This window comes from Palaemon carinicauda, chromosome 40, assembly GCF_036898095.1.
Source record: "Palaemon carinicauda isolate YSFRI2023 chromosome 40, ASM3689809v2, whole genome shotgun sequence".
In the NCBI taxonomy this organism is placed as follows: Eukaryota; Metazoa; Arthropoda; class Malacostraca; order Decapoda; family Palaemonidae; genus Palaemon; species Palaemon carinicauda.
The window spans coordinates 63,280,427-63,303,794 of record NC_090764.1 but is presented as its reverse complement, the minus strand read 5'-3'; the positions used below and the strand labels follow the sequence as shown (position 1 = coordinate 63,303,794).

General features: G+C 42.1%; 1 protein-coding gene across 4 annotated transcripts in view; it reads left to right on the top strand.

The window, feature by feature from the left end:
• Positions 1 to 23,368, top strand: part of Sys1 (Sys1 golgi trafficking protein) — a 162,992-nt gene that overhangs the window by 125,991 nt on the left and 13,633 nt on the right. For all 4 annotated transcript variants that reach the window (XM_068363816.1, XM_068363817.1, XM_068363818.1 and 1 more), the window contains one exon: positions 4,279 to 4,346. In XM_068363816.1, the coding sequence (XP_068219917.1) occupies positions 4,279 to 4,346 (68 nt within the window). The remainder of the gene's footprint in view (positions 1 to 4,278; positions 4,347 to 23,368) is intronic.

Here is a 23,368-nt window from a genome sequence, read left to right as displayed (position 1 = left end):
GTCCAAGATGTCTTCTAGAAATAATCCATAGCTTTCTCCTCCATTTTGCAATGGAACTGTCAGGGTTTGAGGGCGAAATATGAAGAACTTAAGCTCCTAATTCATGAACATTCCCCCATAATTGTATGTCTACAGGAAAGTATACTTGATTCTAACACTCCTAGCCCTCGAGAGTATGTTAGCTATAGAACACCATATAATCAACAAGCAGGGAACCATGGCGGAAGTCTCATGTACATTCGTCGAGATGTTCCCCAAATACCTATGTCTATATGTACAACCCTGCAGGCAGTGGTTGTACAAATTGATATAGGGAGAAAATATACAATATGCTCTCTGTATTTACCTCCAAATGATAATATTTTATATGCTGATTTAGCAGAGGTCATTCAACAACTCCCTCAACCTTTTCTCTTACTGGGAGATATGAATGGTAGACATCCTTTATGGGGTGATGTTTTGGCCAACACAAGGGGCAATATTATCTCATCAATTGTGGAAAATGAGGATGTGGGACTCCTTAATACAAGAGAGCCCACGCATTTCCATGTTCAGACAGGTACCTTGTCATGCATTGACCTTTCAATCGCAAGCTCTAACTGCCTTCTTGATTTTGATTGGAGGACATTAGAGGATTAGCATACTTGTGATCATGCACCAATCATTATAAACACCAACAAGGGTCCGCCTTTACAAAGATCGCCACGATGGAATCTAGACAAGGCAGACTGGGTTAAATTTTCTGAGCTAAGTGAAATCGAAGGGAGAGCAGAACAGTTTGAAAGTATTATGATGCCATAGACTTACTGAATGGAACTCTCCATACAGCAGGAATCAATTCGATTCCTAAAACCACAGGACTATTCAAAAGACGACCAGTACCGTGGTGGTCCTCAGAATTAACAGCCTTGCATAGAGCCACCAGAAAATCCCTGACTAGATTGCGTAGACGCCGTACGGATGAAAATTTGATATCATACAAAAAGTGTAGAGCACAGTTTCGTCGTCCCATGAAAGAAGCTAGACGCCAATCTTGGGTGGGTTTTGTTTCCTCCATTAATAGTAGGACACCACCATCTTCTGTATGGAGGAAAATATAAAAGATTGCAGGCAAATTTACCCCGAACCCACCACCAGTGTTGAAAGTGAATGGTCAGTATGTGACTGAAGGAAATGAAGTTAGCAATGCCCTGGCTGACCATTTTTCAAATGTATCGTGCAAGAGTGTAGCAGCTCCTGGTCACCAGTACAGGAGCATTGAAGAAAAGAAAATTTTAAATTTTGCAACAGGAAAGGAAGAATAGTATAATTCTCCTTTTACCGAAAGAGAACTTGATTCCGCACTTGCTACATGTAACGATACAGCCCCTGGACTCGATGGAATTCCATATGTAATGGTTAAACACATACATTTTGATACAAAGTTATTTATTTTAAGCATTATTAATAGAATATGGCATGATCATAGTTACCCAAGTGTTTGGGAACTAGCCATTATTGTAGCCTTTTTAAAACCCGGTAAGGACAAGTTTTTAGCAGCAAACTATCGACCAATTGCATTGACATCTTGTTTATGTAAAATCATGGAGAAGATGGTCAATGCAAGGTTCATATGGTACCTTGAAAAGAAGGGTATTTTATCACCGATTCAATGTGGATTCAGAAAAATGCACTCAACAACTAATGTGTTGATACGACTCGAGTCCTCTATTTGTGAAGCCTTTGCTTCCAAACAGCACCATGTGACAGTCTTTTTTTTACCTTGAAAAGGCATATGATACCACATGGAGATATGGTATACTTAAAACAATTCATGAATTCGGATTTAAAGGAGAACTACCACTATTTATTCAGTCATTTCTTTCACATAGAGTTTTTCAAGTGAGAGTGGGAGAAGCTCTATCAGAGTGTAAATGTCAGGAAGAAGGAGTTTCTTAGGGGAGTGTGGTGAGTGTAACCCTGTTTGCACTAGCAATTAATTGGATATCCTCAGTCATTCCCCGGGATGTTGTTTCAACATTACTTGTGGACGATCTCTCAATATCATTTGCTGGAGCTAGAATGGCAATGGTTGAGAGAAAAATACAACTCTATTGACAATATTATCTAATGGGCCGATATAAATGGATTTAAGTTCTCGACAAGGAAAACTACTATTGTCCATTTTTTTCGTATCCAGGGAGTACATCCAGACCCGGATATATACATTAAAGGTCAATGGATACCATGTGCAAGTGAAGCTAAATTTTTAGGTTTGATATTTGATTGTAGGCTTACATGGGTTTCTCACTTAAAAGCGTTAAAAGCTAAATGTCTCGAGGCTCTGAATATTTTAAAAGTATTGTCCCATACATCATGGGGGGCAGACCGCAATACTATTTTGAAATTATACACAAGGCCTTGATTTTTTCCAAAATTAGTTATGGATGTGAAATATACTCCTCAGCCACCGCAAGCTAGTTAAAGATATTAGATTTAATGCATCATGCTGGTATTATATTGTCCACAGGAATGTTTAGAACCTCACCTATCCCAAGTCTCCTTGTTGATGCCGGAGAGTTACCTCTACACCTTTACCGAATTTCTGCTATTATTTGGTATTGGTTTAGATTGCAAAGACTCCCTAATTCTTTAGCTTTTCAGACTACAAGCCTTGTAAGTCACTCAACATACTTTGAGTTGCACCCATAATCTCCTCAACCTTATGGGTTTCGGGTGAAACAATTTTTAAACAGTCTTGATATAATTAGAATTAAGGTGCTTCCATTTAAGGTATCATCAACGCCTCTATGGAAATTACCAGAGATATCTTTTTGTAAATATTTTATTGGAGTTAAGAAGAATATGAATGACTTAGAATCCAGGTCACTTTATATGGATCATGTTGAAGAACATAGGGGATCGACTTTTATATATACTGATGGCTCCAAATCTGATGCTGGCATTGGATTTGGAGTACATCGTAATGGTTTTAATTGTAGAGGTGCACTTCCTCTAACAGCTTCAATATTTACTGCCGAACTGTATGGCATACTAACTGCTGTTGAGAAAATAGCGTTGGAGAAAGAGGGTAACTTTACAATTTTTAGTGATGCAAGGAGTGTCCTTCAAGCTTTAGAAGTTTTTAATTCTAGTAACCCTCTAGTTTTGAAGATTTTAGAATGGCTTTTTATTATTGGAAGGAGAGGTATAATGGTTCGATTTTGTTGGGTTCCAGCACATGTAGGTGTGTGTGGGAATGAGAAGGCAGATTCATTGGCGAAAAATGCATCATCCGAGTTGCTGCCAAGAAGGTATCCCATTCCCTGTAATGACTTCCTACCTAACATCAAGAAATTGCTTTGCAATAAATGGCAACAGCACTGGGATAGTCTAGATGGCAATAAAATGAGAGAAGTAACAAATGTAATATCTCCTTGGAGGTATGACATGATGCCCCGAAAATGGGAGACGTCTCTTTGTCGTCTTTGTATTGGTCACACTCAGTTGACACATGAGTTTCTGCTGAAAGGGCCAACACCATCCGTATAGCGACGACTGTTTGATACCTCTAACAGTGAGGCATTTGTCGACTGAATGCCCCAATTATAATAATTTAAGGAATAGATATTTGTTTGAGGCTCGAGGTGAGGGTGGCAGGTTCATCCTTGCCAAGAATCTTGGACATGATGTGTCCTACTATGCAAGTGGCATTTTTAGATTTATTTCAGAAGTAGGTCTTCTGAAAACTATTTGAATTTTATAATGACATTCAACTTTTATGGTTTTAATTGAATATTCTTTATATATATATATATATATATATATATATATATATATATATATATATATATATATATATATATATATATATATATATATATATATATATATATATATATATATATATATATATATATATATATATATATATATATATATATAGACTAAATGATATCGGCATCAATGACCTTAGATGTCAGGTTGCCTGAAAACTTTAAATCAATCAATTGAGCTCTTTATACAAATTGGGCCTGCCATCACCTATCCCCCGGTAAGTCCTGCCTGCAAGCAAAAGTGACAGTAGAACACAGGTGTGTGTGAGCAGGGTAGCCAGTACTACCCTCCCCCCCTCGCTTACTAGTGGTGGGGTAGTTACACCTCGCCAAAAGTCTTAAGGCTAGTCTTTAAGCTTCTCCAAAAGTGTATCCATGATAAAGAGCTAAAGGTTTGTATTGTTAGGAAACATACAAATTACCAGTACTTTGAATTTGTAATTTTTTTATATCTTACTTTCAGGAGCTTCAGATAAAAGAGGTTCACGGTCGGGCAGTCATGGCAGCTTTCATCCTTAATGCATTGACAGGGTTTGTAGAAGTTTCTTTATTACGTTTTTTTAAATCTTTTTAGAGTTATTTTCAATACTAATATTTATTTTTAGAGAGGGTATGTTTCAATTAAATGTTATATTTTAATGTATGGTTGGGAAGAATGAGAATTTCAATTCTTCTGTAATGATGTCTTTTTTTCAGGAGTATATTATTAAGATGATATTCACTTCATCAAACAATGTTGATAACTTGTGTATTTGTATTAGTTTCGATAATCAGCACTTTTCAGATCATTGGTTCCTCTCTCTGTAGAGATCTCAGCATTACGGGTTTATGAATCGCTTCTCTCATTTATATTTTTACCATGACCTTAATATCTTCTATCTATGACCAAACATTCTAGGGTTGGCTTCAATTTCTTCTGCATCTGAGACTGAAGTCACCCTATTTTTAGCCATCACAGTCACACCAGAAAATAGGGAGTGGGAATGCATTTTTCTTCATAATTTCTGACCTAGAACCTTTTCACCTGGCTTTTCTCTCGCATTTACGAGGGAGACTTTTCTGCTAACGATATTAAGTAGTAAGCTCTAAGAAATTTTCTCCAACTAGACACTACCAGTCACTGTGGGAGGTTGAATGGGATACCCCAGACTTTTTGGCTTCCTTCCTGGTTCAACTCTTAGAAGATGGGAAACAATTGTCTCACTTCTTTTCTGTCAGAACTCTCTCAAGCAGGCTTTGGACATGAATTTGGACATGTTTCACAAAATCTAAGTCTTTCATCCTGTTTACCAACTCCCCTGTTTACTGGTTATTGAATTTTTAGGTATGATACTATCTCTTTAAAAAAAGAGTTCCTTAAAAAGGAGGTACTTTAATAGCACTTACCTTGGGAGCAGGAGTCAGCAACCAGTTACACTCAGTAAAGGGTTAGAGTTCTTTACTCTATCTTCTGGCTGTCTCCTGATGCTGACTTTGGGTCTTTTATTTCTGGTCAACAATGAAAAGCTGTTACATCATCAGAATCCTCTCTATTTCTCTGTCCAGTGTCTTTCCGGCAAGCTTATTGGTAAAGATATGCATCTTCCGAAGGTAGTCTGTTTAGGAACACCTCAACCTACAAGCCCCTAGCTACAGGAACTAACTGTTGTATTATGACTGCCCTCATTAAGTGGGTTAATTGACAATTTCTTTTCATTCTTTCACTTTTTTTTGTGGGCAACTAGACCCTTGGCGTTTAGGTGGTTACTTTTTTATGCTCTGATATTAGTCTTTATAGACCACACAGTTTTGACAAAGGAAAAATCCTATTTTTGGCGAGGTACTGTATGATTCCCAAGGCCCTCCTGCCTCCATTAACTTGTGAAGGGAAGTGGGATTTGTCTGAAGCTTAAGCATATCAGGAAAAGATTGCTGTCAGTGGTAAACAAACTGCTGAGTGGTGTTTGCTATCTTCCCAGTAATTAGGAGTGCTTCTCAGTGGGTGACATGTCAAATTTATTTTTATTATTACTAGTACTTGCTAAGCTACAACCCTAGCTGGAAAAGCAAGATGCTGTAAGTCCAAGGACTCCAACAGGGAAAATAGCCCAGTGAGGAAAGGAAACAAGGAAAAAGAGAATTAATTAACAACTAGGATAAAATATTTAAGAACAGTAACAACAATTAAAATATCTATTTCAAATATAAACTATAAAAACTTCAACGAAATAAAAGGAAGAGATGTAAGATAGAATAGTGTTCCCGAGTGTACCCTCAAGCAAGTGAATTCTAATCCAAGACAGCGGAGGACCATGGTACAGAGGCTATGGCACTACCCAAGACTAGAGAACAATGGTTTGATTTTGGAGTGTCCTTCCCCTAGAAGAGCTGCTTACCATAGCTAAAGAATATCTTTTACCCTTCCCAAGAGGAAAGTAGCCACTGAACAATTACAGAGCAGTAGTTAACCCCTTGAGAGAGTTATTTGATAATCTCAGTGGTGTCATGTGTATGAGGACAGAGGAGAATATGTAAGAATAGGCCAGACTATTCGGTGTATGTGTAGGCAAAGGGAAAATGAACCATAACCAGAGAGAAGGATCCTATGTAGTACTGTGACCAGTCAAAAGACCCAATAACTCCAGCGTTAGTATCGCAACGGGTGGCCGGTACCCTGACCAAACTACTACCTACATAGGAAGTGCTGTGACAGGATTATAGAGAGCCTTAGCACGTTGGTTCTCCTTAAACTTCATGAATCTGCTTGCATGTTGATGCACTGGGCCTGGGTAGGGAAGATGTTATCTCTTTGGTATATGCTGTTGTATTGGATTTCTTGTTCTAGCCTAGATAGGAAAATCCTTGGGGACCACACAGGTCCTCCCCTTTTTCCATTTCATAGTTTAGTTTTTTATGTAGACTATCAGTGTATTTTTATTATTGGGACATATATTTCATTATATGGTTAGGCATTTTGGGTACCAAAAAAGGTAGATATGAAGTTTATAGATCTGTAAGGACCATATTCCTGGAAACACTATTATACTTATAGCTGACATACAAAAGAGAACCCCTAATGAGGATAAAAATGTTCATTTTGTAACATAATTTGTTCCGACACTAATAAAAAACTTAGCATGGTTCCCATACTAACAAACGTTCCATTATTTATTGGAGGTTGGAAGGTAGCCAATAGGCTTAAAGTGCGAGGTGGCAACCCTGCCTAACGGCTAAAGCAGGTAGGTTAGGGGTGCCTGGGGGTTACCCAGCCACCTCTATAAATACTCTCACAGCAGTGAGATATGTCACTTTTTCTTTTGGCCCAGAAAAGATCAGACATGTCCTCTATCTCCCTAGGCTGTCATTGGACTTTCTGATTTTGCTTTTTCTTTTCAGCTGTGCGTGTTTCTCTATGGTAGCCCTCATGCGAACCTGTTCAGGGTGCGAAGGTGTACCTTTATATCTTCGTTGTAGACTGACCCGCTCTCTTTATGTCCTTGCAGAGGGCATTGATGCGAACAGGGTTCGCCCTGCGCAGAGCATAGGGAGTGGCCTGCCTCTCAATGGAAGAAATTTGGATGGCGCATGAAGAAGGCAAAGCGCGATCTTTCTCCCTCAGGGGCAAGGAAAGCATGTTCTTCTTCGTCTTGCATCCCTAAATCTCTCTCAAAAGCTCCTTCTCGCTCATGCTCTTCCGAGGGCCGATCAAGTTGGAGCGCAGACCAGAGCCTTCAACATCTTACACTCTGGAACTGTGTAAAGTCCATCTTTCACCCTCTCCTGGCCCTTCCATGCGCGGACGAGGTGACTGCTGGCGGTTCGCCTCTCCAACGGCCTCATGCTGATGACAAACCCTCTCGCCATCGTGGGACCTCGTCGTCCTGTAACCCACAACCCTTTGTTTCTCCTCACAGGAACCTGCAGGTTGCAGGTGTTGATATTCCAGGGACCACCACTCCTACCACCAGCAGCGTTAAAGGACGAGCATTGCCATCGCCTTGCTCTTCTGGACAATCTTCTCTTGATCGCCGTTCGTGACGATCAAAAGATCTGATGGATTGTAAGTCATCATGATCCGAACGCTCTTCTTCTAAAAGGCGTTCACGCTCACGAGACCCCTGTTCTTAACGCTCTCCTCAGAGACGTTCCTCCTCACAAGGAAAAGTCTCGTGATCGCGTTGTGCACGATCAAGAGCACAGTCTAAACCCCGGTCCAGATGCTCGCGTTCTAAGTCTCTGCAATCTAGATCATAAGAACAGTGCTTACGCTCGCGAGGGCGGTGTTCACGCTCGCGAGGGTACCATTCACAAGAACGATGGTCTCGTTCGCGAGCCGATGCTCTCGTTCGCAAGCTAGGCTCATGCAACGTTCACGTCTTTCTCAAACAAGAGCTAGGCGCTCCCGTTCACGAACATCTCATTCACAATCACAAACCGCGCATTCGCGATCAAGGTTTAGACTTTCCTCGTCTAGAGGTAGAGGTAGGCGCTCGCGCAATCCACCAGTGTATAGCCCCTCAACCTGACCTTCTCCCAAACGACCTTGGACCAAACCTGATCATGAGAATGACCACTCCTCAGACAGACGTCCAGCTAAACCCCCTGTGCCTTTCACCACTTGGGGAGTATTAGCAAAGCGTCCGACTGCGACATGTTTTCCAACGATAAGAGTTGTTCCTACTCAGGCTTCCTCTGCCAACTTCGTCGGATGTAGGTGCTTCTCTGAGGCAGCAGGAAGGCGTTAGACCTTCCTCTTCTTGTGTGGCTTCTAATGCTCCTGTTGCGAGCACTTCTGCTTGTGAATCCCATCCGCTGACGTGTGAAACTCATGATTTTGCGAGCAAATCGGCGATTTCGCGAGTAAATTGGCAATTTCCACTAGCAATTGATGAGCAACTGTTTCAGAACCGCGAGCAAGTGTGGTACCAACACCTTTACTCCGGCCTTCAGGTTCTTCCACCTCCAGCGGCAGGCCGACACCCTTTCCAGAGGGTTTCAAGGAGCCGCCTAATGGTTTCGCCAACGTTCCCATTAGCATGGAACGTCCTTCTCGTCCTCCAAGAGATTGTGTTCCTCTGCCTCAGAGACTCTCCCCTGCGTAGACTGTAGCTCCTTCTAGGGTCCCCCGTAAGGGATGTTCTTCTAGACCTCCAAGGGAAGCCCAGGGCTTAGCTTGGGGAACTGAAATTCCTGCATGGGTGAGTACCTTTCTCACCATCCTGCTGAAGTCTCTGAATATGGCCCCTCCACCGTCACACCCTCCGACTGCTCCAGTCAAGGCGACCCTGAGGATTTATCGGACAAATCTTGCAGAAAGTCCTCAAGCCTCTTACTCTTACATGGCCAACCTACCCTTTACTCTAGTGAAGGTAGGGGAAACCATGACCAAGAGACAGAAAAGGAGGATGAGAGGCGGAACTCCACCACACGCCCTAGGACGAGTAGGGACTTGGGCTCGCCCATGAAGATAACCATCCATCTCTTCAATCCTCAAGAGAACGAGGTAATGCCTCCGGACCACCGACCGATTTCCTTACCTCCTCCAGAGTAGGAGCCTTTAGCTCATACTACCAAAGTCTCGTCAGGTGCCTCCAGAACCTCGTGAGTACCCCTTCCTAAGACTGTATAGGGAATCAAAGGACACCAAGAAGAAACCCCAGAATGCTGCGGCAAGGGAAGCTCGTATGGCTGAGGCACAAAGAAGGTCTCCTGTGGCAGGTCCCTCCAGTGATACAGTTGATGACCCTGACCTATCCCAGACTCTGGATGTGAGCCTGGAGGTGGATGAACCCTTGGATTCTGATGATGAGAATTTCCCAAAAGCGGCTAGTTTGGACTACCATTCTTAACAAGAGAGACGTGAGTTGGAGCATACCTTTTGGCAGGTCCTTGTTTGTCAATAGGCTGTCTACTCATGGTTCCTCCACTCAGAAGGGGAAGGATATGGTGCTTGATGAAATATTCGAGACCCAGAAGCCCTCCAGGTCCAGTGCCGCTTTGCTCTGGCCTAAGGGTTTGACAGCCACCAAAAGGAAAGCTATCGCTCAGATAGCTGGAACATCCAGCTCCTTGATGGCAGGTTCCTCCTCTCGGTCACTTCCACTTCCTATTGTTTTACAAAGGAAGTATTATGAGATCGAAGGGGAACCTCATTCCACCGTGTCCCTCGACCCTTCGGTAGAGTCTCTAATGAAGGGTCTCCCGACTCAAACCCTCTCCTCTATGAGGGCATTCCTCTCGGCAGTAGAACTCCTGAACACAGAGAGAGGCGCGAAGTACGCCATGTAGGACGCTTCGTTGCTTGATCTATTGCTGGGATCCTAAGGCTTCATGGTCTGCTCCCATGATTTTTCGAAGGAGTCGGCCAGGAAGACGAGCTTTCCTATTTTCAGGTGCCCTATTATTATTATTATTTTTGGGGTCAGCTTTCTAAGGGATATTTGGCTACAGTGATATTCCCAGAAAATTAAGCACAGGTTTCCAGAATTCTAACTCCTGGCGCGAGTATCCTTAATATAACTTTTAAGGATATCGCATAATAACAGGGGACGTATTTCTTGATACGACACATGGCAATCTTCACCCCAAATAGAGTTTTCACTTTGAGGGGGAAGAGTGGCGAAATTGGAGGTGAGCTGCTATCAAGGTTACTCGGTGGATCCCCTCCCCGAACTACCCCAGCGAACCATTCCTTTTGTAGTAGCGAATTAAGCCCAGTGTATCTCCCAACTGTCTTGGTTTTGTTACTATTTCAGGGATTATTACTATGCAATCTCCAGCATCTTCATCCTCTGGAAAGTTGAGTATTTAATCTTTCCTGTGTATAATTTTTTGCTCCCTTCTCACAGTTAAATTAGCATAATTTAGATGTGTTTAGTGGAGCAGAGCCATCACCGTAAGCGGCCATTTTGGACCGCTGTCATAACCATACATGCTTTATTTAGTTAGTAGTACGACGTCCCCGGTATTTAGCTTTAACGAATTATAGCTATTTAGGCAAATTATACTAGTGAAGATAAGATTACACATGTAATATTTCCTCTTCTGTTTAACGTTTCGATAGTATACGATAGGGCCTCGGTGACGTAGCTTAGCCGAGATCCTGACTCGAGTTAGGCGAGCCTAATGCGTTTTAGTATACAGTACTTTAGTAACGTTATCCCTGTTTATCCTCTTGTATCGTTTTATTATTTCAATCTGAGATAGCACATCTAGAATTACTAACATAATTCGATACTCGTCTCTTTTAGAGATTCAAGGATAAACCCTTCCTTCCCTCTGAGTTCCGCCATTAGGCGGCAACACTATCTTTGGTCTTGCCATAGAGTAGTGTACTCCAGCTTGACTGAGATAGTGTTTCTGTCTATCCTCTTTGCCGGTGAGTATCCCGACTTTGAATTACGACAGTAACTCAAAGTATTCAGTCTTGTTGTCGGCAACTCTACCGATGGGGGATTATTCATTCCCCTGCCGGTTTCACAGTTGCTGGCATAGGAATCCCGGCTTCCCTAGTCCACAATTAGCATAATTTAGATGTGTTTTTAGTGGAGCAGAGCCATCACCGTAAGCGGCCATTTTGGACCGCTGTCATAACCATACATGCTTTATTTAGGTAGTAGTACGACGTCCCCGGTATTTAGCTTTAACGAATTATAGCTATTTAGGCAAATTATACTAGTGAAGATAAGATTACACATGTAATATTTCCTCTTCTGTTTAACGTTTCGATAGTATACGATAGGGCTTCGGTGACGTAGCTTAGCCGAGATCCTGACTCGAGTTAGGCGAGCCTAATGCGTTTTAGTATACAGTACTTTAGTAACGTTATCCCTGTTTATCCTCTTGTATCGTTTTATTATTTCAATCAGAGATAGCACATCTAGAATTACTAACATAATTCGATACTCGTCTCTTTTAGAGATTCAAGGATAAACCCTTCCTTCCCTCTGAGTTCCGCCATTAGGCGGCAACACTATCTTTGGTCTTGCCATAGAGTAGTGTACTCCAGCTTGACTGAGATAGTGTTTCTGTCTATCCTCTTTGCCGGTGAGTATCCCGACTTTGAATTACGACAGTAACTCAAAGTATTCAGTCTTGTTGTCGGCAACTCTACCGATGGGGGATTATTCATTCCCCTGCCGGTTTCACAGTTGCTGGCATAGGAATCCCGGCTTCCCTAGTCCACAACCGAAAGTGGTAGTACAGTTGCCGCCACCTTCTCCCTTGTGGTCTAGAAGACATGCCCTATATCCGGCAATGTCTTAGGCTGAGTAATTGTTATTCTTCTGCCACCCAAGACGGTGCCAGCATAGGAAACTATGTTTCCTTGTTTTGCTGTTGAGAGTGGGAGGCAAAAATATAAGACCCTTTTCCCTTCCCCTTCTGTCCTTTAGTGACGGCCTGGTCGTCACAACATCTGTGGCCGGTATTCTACAATCTCCTCGCTTGCCGGGCTGATTGCAATGCCGGCCGGGCTCCTACAAAGGCTGCTAGATTACCGCTTCGACCTTTCCCCTAATGGAAGCAAAGCTCCGAGAAAGGTTTTGCTGGCCATGACGGCTGCTGGTGGGAGACCCATTACAACTTTGAATATTCTTCAGTCCTCTCTTGGACTGCCATCCACAAACCCTGTAACCAACCGGTAGTACAGCTGGTAACAGGTATTGTGGCTGGATGGAAGCTAGAATGAATACATTCTTTCCTCTTCCATTTGAATCCTCATTCTGGAAAGAAGGCAGTAGAGATAGTAGTCCGTACAACCCTTATTTTTGTACTAAACTATAATAATACGGTAGCCCTTCTATCCATTCTTTCTCTTTCCCTGTCGGTTAGTACCGCCAGGTACTAGCCTAGCCGGAAGCATGCCGGCAGAACTACAGTATAAGACTATACAGTAGCCAGTATTCCTGCAGTATAGATATACAGCAGTTAGAAAACTACAGTATTATAATATACAGTAGTATGATTTTCCAGCATATTCTGTACTGTATGTCCTTTCACAGTCCATTGTTGAGACCGGTAAGCAAATGTTGAAGTGAAGTATTCCTTCAACATTCTAATGTATCCTAGATCTTCAGAACATAAAAATCTTTACCCTACAGTATTAATATTCACTTTTTGGAGAGTTAGTGCTAGTATACACTGACTCCAGCTCTACGTACGAGAGCTATTCCACCCAATATTTCCTTAATAAGGAAAAATTAATATTGAGGGAGGTCACAGCAATTGCCTGGACAGGAAAAACAGATATGTGTCTTTTCTATTTCCTTTCTAGCTTACTATCCTAAGCTTTAATTATAATAGTAATAATTACTATTTACTATATGTGGATAATAATCAGTATGATAAATTACCCCATACTCATTTCACTCTTTCTTTCCTTACAGAAGGAGGGCAAGGTGAAGTGTGCAGCCATGTTCTGCAACTACAAAAGTAGGACCTTTTGTGGCCACAAGATGAGCAGGTCTCATGCTCCCCGCTGCATCGTATTTGGATCCCTGAGGTACTGGAACCTGTATTTTTAGCATATATTATATCAATAATATAAACAACCTAATACTCATTCACCCTTCTCTCCCTTACAGGAGGAGCCAATGGGGAAGTTTACAGGGGTGTTCTGCAACCACAAGAGTAAGATCTTTTGTGGGCATACGATGCACGGGTCTTATGCCCCTGCCGCATCGTATCTGGATCCCTGAGGTTCTGGGACCTGAAAGGTCACTCCAATCGCTTGACCTTGCTGACCGACGGCTTTGTAAAAGACATCCCTGACACTATGAAGTCAAGGGATACAGCAAGGGAAACCCAACAAAGGTGAGTATTAGGCTTCCAGAGAACTTTCAGGGACCTTACATACCTAACAAATTTTGGAAGTGCCTACTGTTCCCTCAGGCTCAATTGAATACGTTTGTGCCTCAGGCACAGGTCCAGCCCCCCTCTATCCAATGGACAGTGGACACAGATATCAACAGGCACTGCAAGGTTTTGACATCCTCCAAGATCAGATGTCAGAGGCATCCATTGACACCAGACAGGACCTAATGCAAGAAGGCCCTGTATAAGGAGTGGTTTAACCACCCATGGAGAAAGGATCCATTTCGACGATGACTGAGGTACCTTAGCTCACTGTGCCAAGATATTAACTTATGCCGTCAACCTCTCCAACCCCAACTCTCCAACTAGCTAGACAGTTCGGCAGGAGCGAAGCGCTCCTAGAGTCGATCCAGCGGATGCTGACACTGTTCCGGAAGGAACAAGAGGAGAATAAGTAAGATCTCAAAGAGAAGAAAAGAGAGGTACAGGGAAGGAAAAACCCTGGTGCTTCCAGGGGCTCCACTAAGCCCCCTAAACTATCTGTCCTCCCTCACTGTTCCGAACTAACCCCTTGGGGTAGACGTAACACATGCCGAGGTTGAATAGGAAGCTTTATATCTCCTAGAAGTTGGGGCCCAATCCCCTTGAAGAGCTTCAATTCTGGCCCAGCTTTCAGCGTACCTAGATTGCTTCGTGAGACTACGAGATGAACATACATCCTGCGAGGAGGCTATACCGAAGGATGTCATTGTCCTCGAACATGACAAGGCCCAAGCCATCCTTACCAAGACCCAGAAAGGAGCCGGATTTAATAACTCCAAAGTGTCAGCAGTGAATAAGAAGCATCCAACTGTCATTGCTCCTTCCTCGTGAGCCTTCCTCCCTTTCGGGGGAGGCCCTAGACTGTGTTAGAAGAGCAGTTGAAGAGGGCAAACCCTGCCCAATCCTAGAGAAAGGTCTCTAGCTATGCCCACCTGCGAGGAGAAGTGGAAAGAAGTACATCTAACCTTCTCCGTCTCGAAATTGGATCCGGAGATAGCAGGTCAGGTGTTTAATGAGAACCTTCAAAGTTGCCAAACCATCCCTTGAGAAGGGAACAGGAGACGAAAGATAAGCTTGTTGCCTCCCTGTCTCGTCAGAACCATTTAAGAAATATGTGCAGGTCTTTAGTAATGCCCCCACCCTTGTGATGGATTTGTAGGTTTTTTCTCAGGTCATAAAAGGACCGGTAGAGACTGTGTTTGCTGCATCAACGGTGAAACACAAACCCAGAAAACTGATTTCATCATGTATCGGGGGCGTAGACCCTTTCCCACGGAAATGGTCCAAGAGGTCATTACCAAAGCCACCACGGAGAATGGGAACCTGCTACAAAAGTGGGGCATGTCCTCAAAGAGGAAATTATCATTAGAACTACACAATTTCCAACCGTGACCAAACCACCTTCCAGATGGTCCCTCAACAGCTGGTAGCCAGTCACCTGTGTTTAATCCAGGCTTTGAAGGGCACTCAACCACCTTTTGGCCCCACAAAGGTAAGGGCCCAAAAAGAGGATCTTCCGGAAACACCCTAGGGGTGGAGGAGGACGCAGTCACGGAAACAAGTCCTCAGGAGCCTCTACACAATGAGAGGTTCCAGGTAGGATGGCAGATTTTTCAACTTTCAGGATCGTTGGACCTTCAATCCCTGGTCCACAGCCAAATTACGAATGGACTTGGTTGGAAATGGAACAAAAATCCACCCCACTTTTCTAAAATTCTTCCAACACCTCTTATAGGAAGAATATACCTCACTTGAATAAGAAGGCAATGAGAAAAGTGAAGTCCATCAAAATTCCAGGGAAGGCTGTTTTGTGTTCCCAAGAAAGACTTGGACAAACCCAGAGTCATTCTAGACTTGTCTCCACTCAACAAGTTCAATGAGAACAAGAAGTTCCGGATGCTTACAATGCAACACATAAGGACCCTTTTACCAAAAAAGGGGCGTACACAGTCTCAGTAGACCTGGCAGATGCTCACTGGCACCTACCTGTCAGTCGCCCCCTCTCCTCCTACCTAGGATTCAGGCTACAGAAGACAAAATATGTCTTCACAGCCATGCCCTTTGGACTAGATATAGCCCCAAAGGTATTCACAAAACTCACGAACACGATTGTCCAGCACTTGCGCTCCGAAGGAGTACAGGTAGTAGCATACCTGGACAATTGGTGGGTGTGGGCAGCATCCAAGACTACTTGGCCGCAAGCGGCTGGAAAGGTGATCCAGTTCCTGGAACATCTGGGCCTCAAGACCAGTCGCTAGAAGTCTCGCTTTTCTCCAGCTCGCAAGTTTCAATGGTTGTGAATCCATGGGAACTTGCAGTCACAACACCTCTCCATTCCATTAAAGAAGGGGAGAAAAATAGCGGTATCTGTCAGGAGACTAATCCAACACAAGAGGATTTCAAAATGCCAACAGGAAAGAGCACTGGGCTCTCTCCGGTTTGCAATAGTGACAGACCTAGTGCTAAGAAGTACAGCCAAAGGATGCACCAGGAGCCTGGAGAAAATACGCATCAAATGCTCGAAGAGATCGACAAAGTTGACACCGACCCGATCGCGCACGCTATTGAGGCCATGGTCAATGAATAAGAGCGTAGCACAGACAATTTTCTTGCAACCACCACAAACATCAGTGGCGATACACACAGAAGCCTCCCTGAAAGAATGGGGAGGCCATCCGTATGAAAGAAAAGGGCAAGAAATTGATCATTCCAGTTCAAAACTTTCATATCAACATCTTGGAGGCTATGACAGTCCTCCTGACGTTGAGGAGACTATCCCCTCGCAGAACAGTCCACATCAGATTGGCTCTCAACAACGAGGTTATAATAATATGTCTAATTGACAAGGCTCGATTTCACCTCACATCATTCATGTGATATTAGCCATCCTCCGCCTGGCAAGGAGAAGTAGTTGGCATTATCAAGCAGTTCACCTTCAAGGGCTCCGCGATGTGACAGCGGATGCTCTATCCAGGCGAAAGCCAATAGCGACAGAATGGTCCCTAGACGCAGACTCATTCTCCCTTATCCTCGATATAAGTCCCGGAACTGCAGATTGACCTTTTCGCAACGAGCGACAACAAGGACTAGTAGCCCCTTATGAGAGCCTTAAGCAGAAGCGATAGACATCATGTCTTTCGACTGGGACAGATGGAATCGAATGTATCTGCTTCCACCAACCAATCTCCTGCTAAAAGTCCTCGACAAGCTAGTATCCTGTAAAGGAACAGCTCCTGTAGTGGCCCCCAAAGGGCCAAAAAACAATGGTTTCCTCTAATTCTAGAATTGAAACTGTAGCTGCTTCCTCTGCTGTATCCAGCTTCATCAAATCTGGTGCAGAAGTCGGCTGTTACATTTCATTCCCGATAACCAACAACCTGCATTTCAGGATTTTTTCGCCCTAACAGCGAACAAAAGTTCGGGATCTCGAAGAATATGACCGACTTCATTGTATAGAGTACAAGTCAAGTCCAACCAGGAGACAATGTGAATTGTCTTGGAAGAAAGGGGCACCCCTCGTGAAAACAAGGTGACCTACAGAAATTTGAAAGGTTTCTGTCTCCATTTCTTCTTTTACCTACTTGAACGAGCCCTGACTTCCACTACAATAACCACGTATAAGTCAGCCTTGACTAGACCTCTTCTCTACGCCTTGAGACAATCCTCATAAGCAAAACCTTTTTTAAGGTACCAAAGCATACACTAGACCCAAGCCAACAACCCCTGTAAAGCCCATTACATGGTCGTTGGTCAAAATCTTACACTATGCTTCAAACCTAAATAATGAGGATTGTACTCTAAAGGAACTAATACAGAAAGTCAATTTTCAGTTCACAATAGACTCAGGGGCTAGAGTTAATGATATACAGTGAACCCTCGTTTATCGCGGTAGATAGGTTCCAGACCCGGCCGCGATAGGTGAAAATCCGCGAAGTAGTGACAGCATATTTACCTATTTATTTAACATGTATATTCAGACTTTTAAAACTTTCCCTTGTACGTAGTACTGTTAACAAACTACCCTTTAATGTACAGAACACCTAATGCATGTACTAACGTACCCTAAAGTAAAACAGGCACAAATATTAAGGGCGACTTTATATCATGCGTTTCCTAAACACGCCAAAAAGCACAATAAAAAATGGCAACCAATGTTTTGTTTACGTTTATCTCTGATTATAATGAAGAAACAAACGCATTTACACATCTGTGTATAGGTTAGTTTCTGCATCGATTATATTGATTATTCAGTACAGTATGTTGATTTGGTTATTACTAATGTTTTACTTAATTTTTCTTAGGACTTCCAAATGAAATGTTTTTCTTTATGACGCCGCCTGAAACGACGGAGTCATAAAGTACGCTCAGTAAACAAACTAAGGAATTTAACGCGCATGATGAAAGTGATAAATAATGATATTACAGTAAAAGCTTTAATAAAATATGTTATTACAAATATTATTTACCGTATCTATATAAAATCATACATACGTAGCAAAGCAGGAAAACAATCTACGAGAGAGAGAGAGAGAGAGAGAGAGAGAGAGAGAGAGAGAGAGAGTTGTTTTACATACGTAAATGTAAATTTTAAACAAAAAAAAAATAGCCCCATTTCATATAAAATAGATTACAAATATTTTACTTTATCATATTACAGTAGTCTGTATAATACTGTAAAGTTCAGTTAAGTATGTTGTTGTTAAAGTCGTGGCGATGAAATTCTCACGAAACAAAAACACGCCATTTGAGTACAACTGCTGATTCTCTCTCTCTCTCTCTCTCTCTCTCTCTCTCTCTCTCTCTCTCTCGTGTTATACAATACTTACATTTAGATGAAGAAGCTAAAATTAGTTTTCTTAGTGTCAATTAAATACAAAACAAAATAATTAGGCCGAGTCTACATCCATCTCAATCATAGCTAAAAATACGGCATCCGATTTCATCAGCAAACCACCATTTTTTGGGAAATATCATTTTATTCTAGAAAATTGCCACTCTCTAAATAGTTAATTGCACATTAAGAAAGCGTGTACTTTTGTTTTTAAATTTCGGGTTTGTTTTAAAAATCGAGTATTGTTGACTTCTTTTTTTTTTTACTTTTGGCTGTGATTAGATCAGCTGTCATCTAGCTGCCGCTCTTGAGTGTGTACGAATACACTAACAAAGTATCATTTATACCATTTCTTAACTTATTCAAACCGTCTACAGTATACAGTTGATATTACATAAGCACCAATGTGTTATAACCTATCAATTTTTTTTTTATTACATTTAAACCCCCCCCCTCTCTCTCTCTCTCTCTCTCTCTCTCTCTCTCGCTCTCTCTCTCTCTCTCTCTCTCTCTCTCTCTCTCTCTCTCTCTCTCTCTCTCTCTCTCTCTCTCTCTCTCTCTGGGCTACTTTTCACTACCTCCCATTCCTTACCTCTCTCTATCTCTCTAACAAATGATATCTTTGTTGCTCCTCAGAGTTTCATTTATATTGAAAATCAATCACGATTCAATTTTCCTTACTTTCTCCAATCTCGCACCATCAGTCACTTCGCGGTATTTTCGATATTTCTGGAAAATCCGCGATATATGTATATACATGGGTTATGAAAAAAATCCGCGAAGTGGTGAATCCGCGATGGTCGAACCGCGAAGTAGCGAGGGTTCACTGTATAGGCCATATTCAGTTCACAGAAGAGGGAGAATGGAATCCTTTCCCGATCCTACTTTTCTCACCAAAACGAGCTGCCCACCGAAGGTGGGGTCCTTGGAGAATCTACCCACTGAAGGAAGGTGTCTCCCTATGCCCATTAGGGGGTCTTAAGGTCTATCTTCGTATAACTTCAGACTTCGAGGAAGGACAGCTCTTCCGAGGCGATACCTTAGGATAAAAAATCTATCCCTAAAAATAACTGAGAGCAGCGCTCACCTACTTATTTACAGAGCGGATCCTGACAGCTCGTCCGCAGTTAATGATCCTAAGAAAATTGCTTCTTCACGGAACTTCTTCCAACACTATTCGAAGCAAGTACATAAGATAAGACTTGTTGTGGTGGCGGAGGGTAGTTCTAAAGAACCCGTCGCCTAAGCCTGCGATGAACAGTGAACTTCTATGGGACTTTCCAGTGCATTGGGTGCATGGGTACATTTACCCTCAAGTGCAAATCATAACTATGATTAACACACTGTTCCACATAGGTGCATATCTGACCGATAACACCAGCTCTGAGTGAACGTTTGCGTCACGGTGTTCATGCATTTCCAAAATCTGCACAAATCAGTCAGAATTGGTTTCACATCTCTATTGAGTGGCATCATTTCGATGAAATTACATATTTTCCCAAAAGGAGAAAATATGGACCCTAATGTGTTTTCATTGCTGGATCAGATTCATACCTGATTGTAACTACAATTGATAATTTAGCTATAAGGTAAAATACTGAACGTATTTGCGTCTAATTGCTGCTATCTCTGTAACAGATGACTAAAACATACTAGAGTTTTAATTAAGTCCTAGAAGGGCCCAACTTGAAATCAGAGTACAGATTTCCTAGGGATAAAGGGTAATCTCTAAGATTTACCGTCCATCCCTATGGAGACACAAACTTTGAATCCTTATAGTCGAAGTCGACACTTTCCTTGCAGGGGGCAGGAAGCCCTAAACTAGTTCCAAGCTTAGTGGATATGACAAATAACGGTAATGTTATATAAAAAGGTCTAGGAGACCATATAAGGAACAAACCCACAGATATTGTACTTTCAAGTAATTCTCAGGTAAACTTCCATCAGGACGACATGGCTGAGCCCAAAAAATGGATTTTGAGCAAAGCGAAAAATCTATTTTTGGGTGAGATGGTCATGTTGTCCTGATGGACCCTCCCTCCTTTCTAAAAGGGAGTATACATATATATAACAAAGTCCCCACCTGAAACTATTCTATCTGGGGCTATTCATGCTTAATTGCAATAAAGAATAGTTCGCCGGGGTGGTACGGGGAGGGGATCCACCGGGTAACCTTGATAGCGGCTCCCCTTCAATTTCGCCACTCTTCCCCCTCAAAGCGAAAATTCTATTTGGGGTGAAGATTGCCATGTGTCGTATCAAGAAATATGTCCCCTGATATTATGCGATATCCTTAAAAGTTATACAGTATTAAGGATACTCGCGCCAGGAGTTAGAATTCTGGAAACCTGTGGGTTATTCTCTGGGAGTATCACTGTAGCCAAATATCCTTTAGAAAGCTGCCTAAAGGAACCTTCCATCAGGACGACATAGCCATCTCACCCAAAAATAGATTTTTCGCTTTGCTCAAAATCCGTTTATTATTACTAGTCAAGCCGCGATCCTGGTTGGTAAAGCAAGATGCTATACGCCCAAGGGGTCCAATAGGGAAAAATAGTCCACTGAGGAAAGGAAATGAATAAATGATGAGAACAAATTAACAATAAATCATTCTAAAAAGAGTAACAACGTCAAAACAGATATGTCATATATAAACTATAAAAACTTATGTCAGCCTGTTCAACATAAAAACATTTGCTGCAACTTTGAACTTTTGAAGTTATACTGATTCAACTACCCGATTAGGAAGATCATTCCACAACTTGGTCACAGCTGGAATAAAACTTCTAGAATACTGTGTAGTATTGAGCCTCATGATGGAGAAGGCCTGACTATTAGAATTAACTGCCTGCCTAGTATTACGCGTAGGATGGAATTGTCCAGGAAGACCTGAATGTAAAGGAGGGTCAGAGTTATGAAAAATCTTATGCAACATGCATAATGAACCAATTGAACGACAGTACCAAAGATTAATATCTAGATCATTAATAAGAAATTTAATAGACCGTAAGTTTCTGTCCAACAAATTCAGATGAGAATCAGCAGCTGAAGACCAGACAGGAGAACAATACTCAAAACAAGGTAGAATGAAAGAATTAAAACACTTCTTCAAAATAGATTGATCACCAAAAATCTTGAAAGACTTTCTCAATAAGCTAATTATTTGTGCAATTGAAGAAGACAAATACCTAATGTGTTTCTCAAAAGTAAATTTGCTGTTGAGAATAACACCTAAAATTTTAAAAGTCATAGAAGTTAAAGAAACATTATCAATACTGTACTGAGATCCGGATGTTGAGGATCCACCGTCCTTGACCTACTTACAATTATACTTTGAGTTTTGTTAGGATTCAACTTCATATGCCATAATTTGCACCATGCACTAATTTTAGCTAGATCTCTATTAAGGGATTCAGCAACCCCAGATCTACATTCATGGGATGGAATTGATGCAAAGAGAGTAGCATCATCTGCATATTCACCAAGCTTGTTTTCTAGGCCAAACCACATGTCATTTGTATATAGTATGAAAAGTAATGGGGCAAGAACACTACCCTGTGGAACACCGGATATCACATTCCTATACTCACTATGGTGCCCATCAACAACAACTCTTTGAGATCTTTTACTTAAAAATTCAGTAATAATGCTAAGAAACAACCCACCCACTCCCAACTGTTTGAGTTTGAAAACAAGGGCCTCATGATTAACACGGTCAAAGGCAGCACTAAAATCAATGCCAATCATACGAACTTCCTGATCACAATCAAGGGATTTCTGTACAACATTGGAGATTGTAAAAAGGGCATCACATGCTCCAAGGCCTTTACGAAAATCAAATTGCAAACTAGGGAATAGATGATTACCTTCAGCAAACCTATTATGGCGTTTTGCCAGGAGACGTTCTAAAATTTTAAATAATATGGGAGTTATGGAAATTGTGCGGTAATCAGATGGACTTGAGCTACCACAAACCCATTTACATAGAGGAATAACATTACCAATTCTCCAACAAGTGCTTAAAGCTCCTCTTCTTGCTAACTTGCACAAAATAACAGATAACTTTGGAGCTAAGAAATCTGCAGTCTATAAAAAACAAAGGAAAAATATCATTTGGGTTTATACCTCCATAAGCATCAAGGTCCATCAACAGAGCATTAATTTCACGAAATCAAAAAGCTAACCTAGTTAATTTAGCCTCAGGAAAACAGGAATGAGGAAGTTCAAGTTTTTCATTACTCTGTTTACTGTCAAAAACATTAGCCAAAAGGGTTGCCTTTTCCTTCGGACAGTGAGTGACTGAGCCATCTGGTTTAAGTAAAGGAGGAACTGTTGCATCTACACCAAAGAGTGCAGATTTAAGGGTAGACCACCATTTATGTTCCTGAGTTGTACCAGAGTTTCTGTCACACCACGTTGTCAACCTGTGGGCGAATGCCATACTCAAGGGAAGGGATACCGTCATCAGGAAGTTGCATAAGCAGGTGCCGAAAGTGGAGGTTTCCCGGTTGAGGAACTCCACCCTTGAGGTTCTTCTCTCTCTGTTCCAGAAGAGATAGAGAGGGCTGCTGAGCAATGGAGGAAAATGTCAAATGATTCTCTCCTCCATAGGGCTATGGCATCGAGGCCCTATGGTAGATCTTCCCAGTCATCTCGGACTCATCAAGGAACTTCCTCTTCTCACCCGTCAACTTCTAGATCCTCCGGACCTGCTAAGGTGTCTAAGCGACCCTTTCCATCCAAAAGGCCAGAAAGGGACCAAGTCCTTCAGAGGAAAGATGGGAGGAAAGGGAGGTGGCCGAGGTGGTCACTCCCATTAAGAATGGCATTCTTCCTCTTCGGCCACCTGTGGGATGATACCTACAGCGCCGCTGGCAGAGGTGGCATC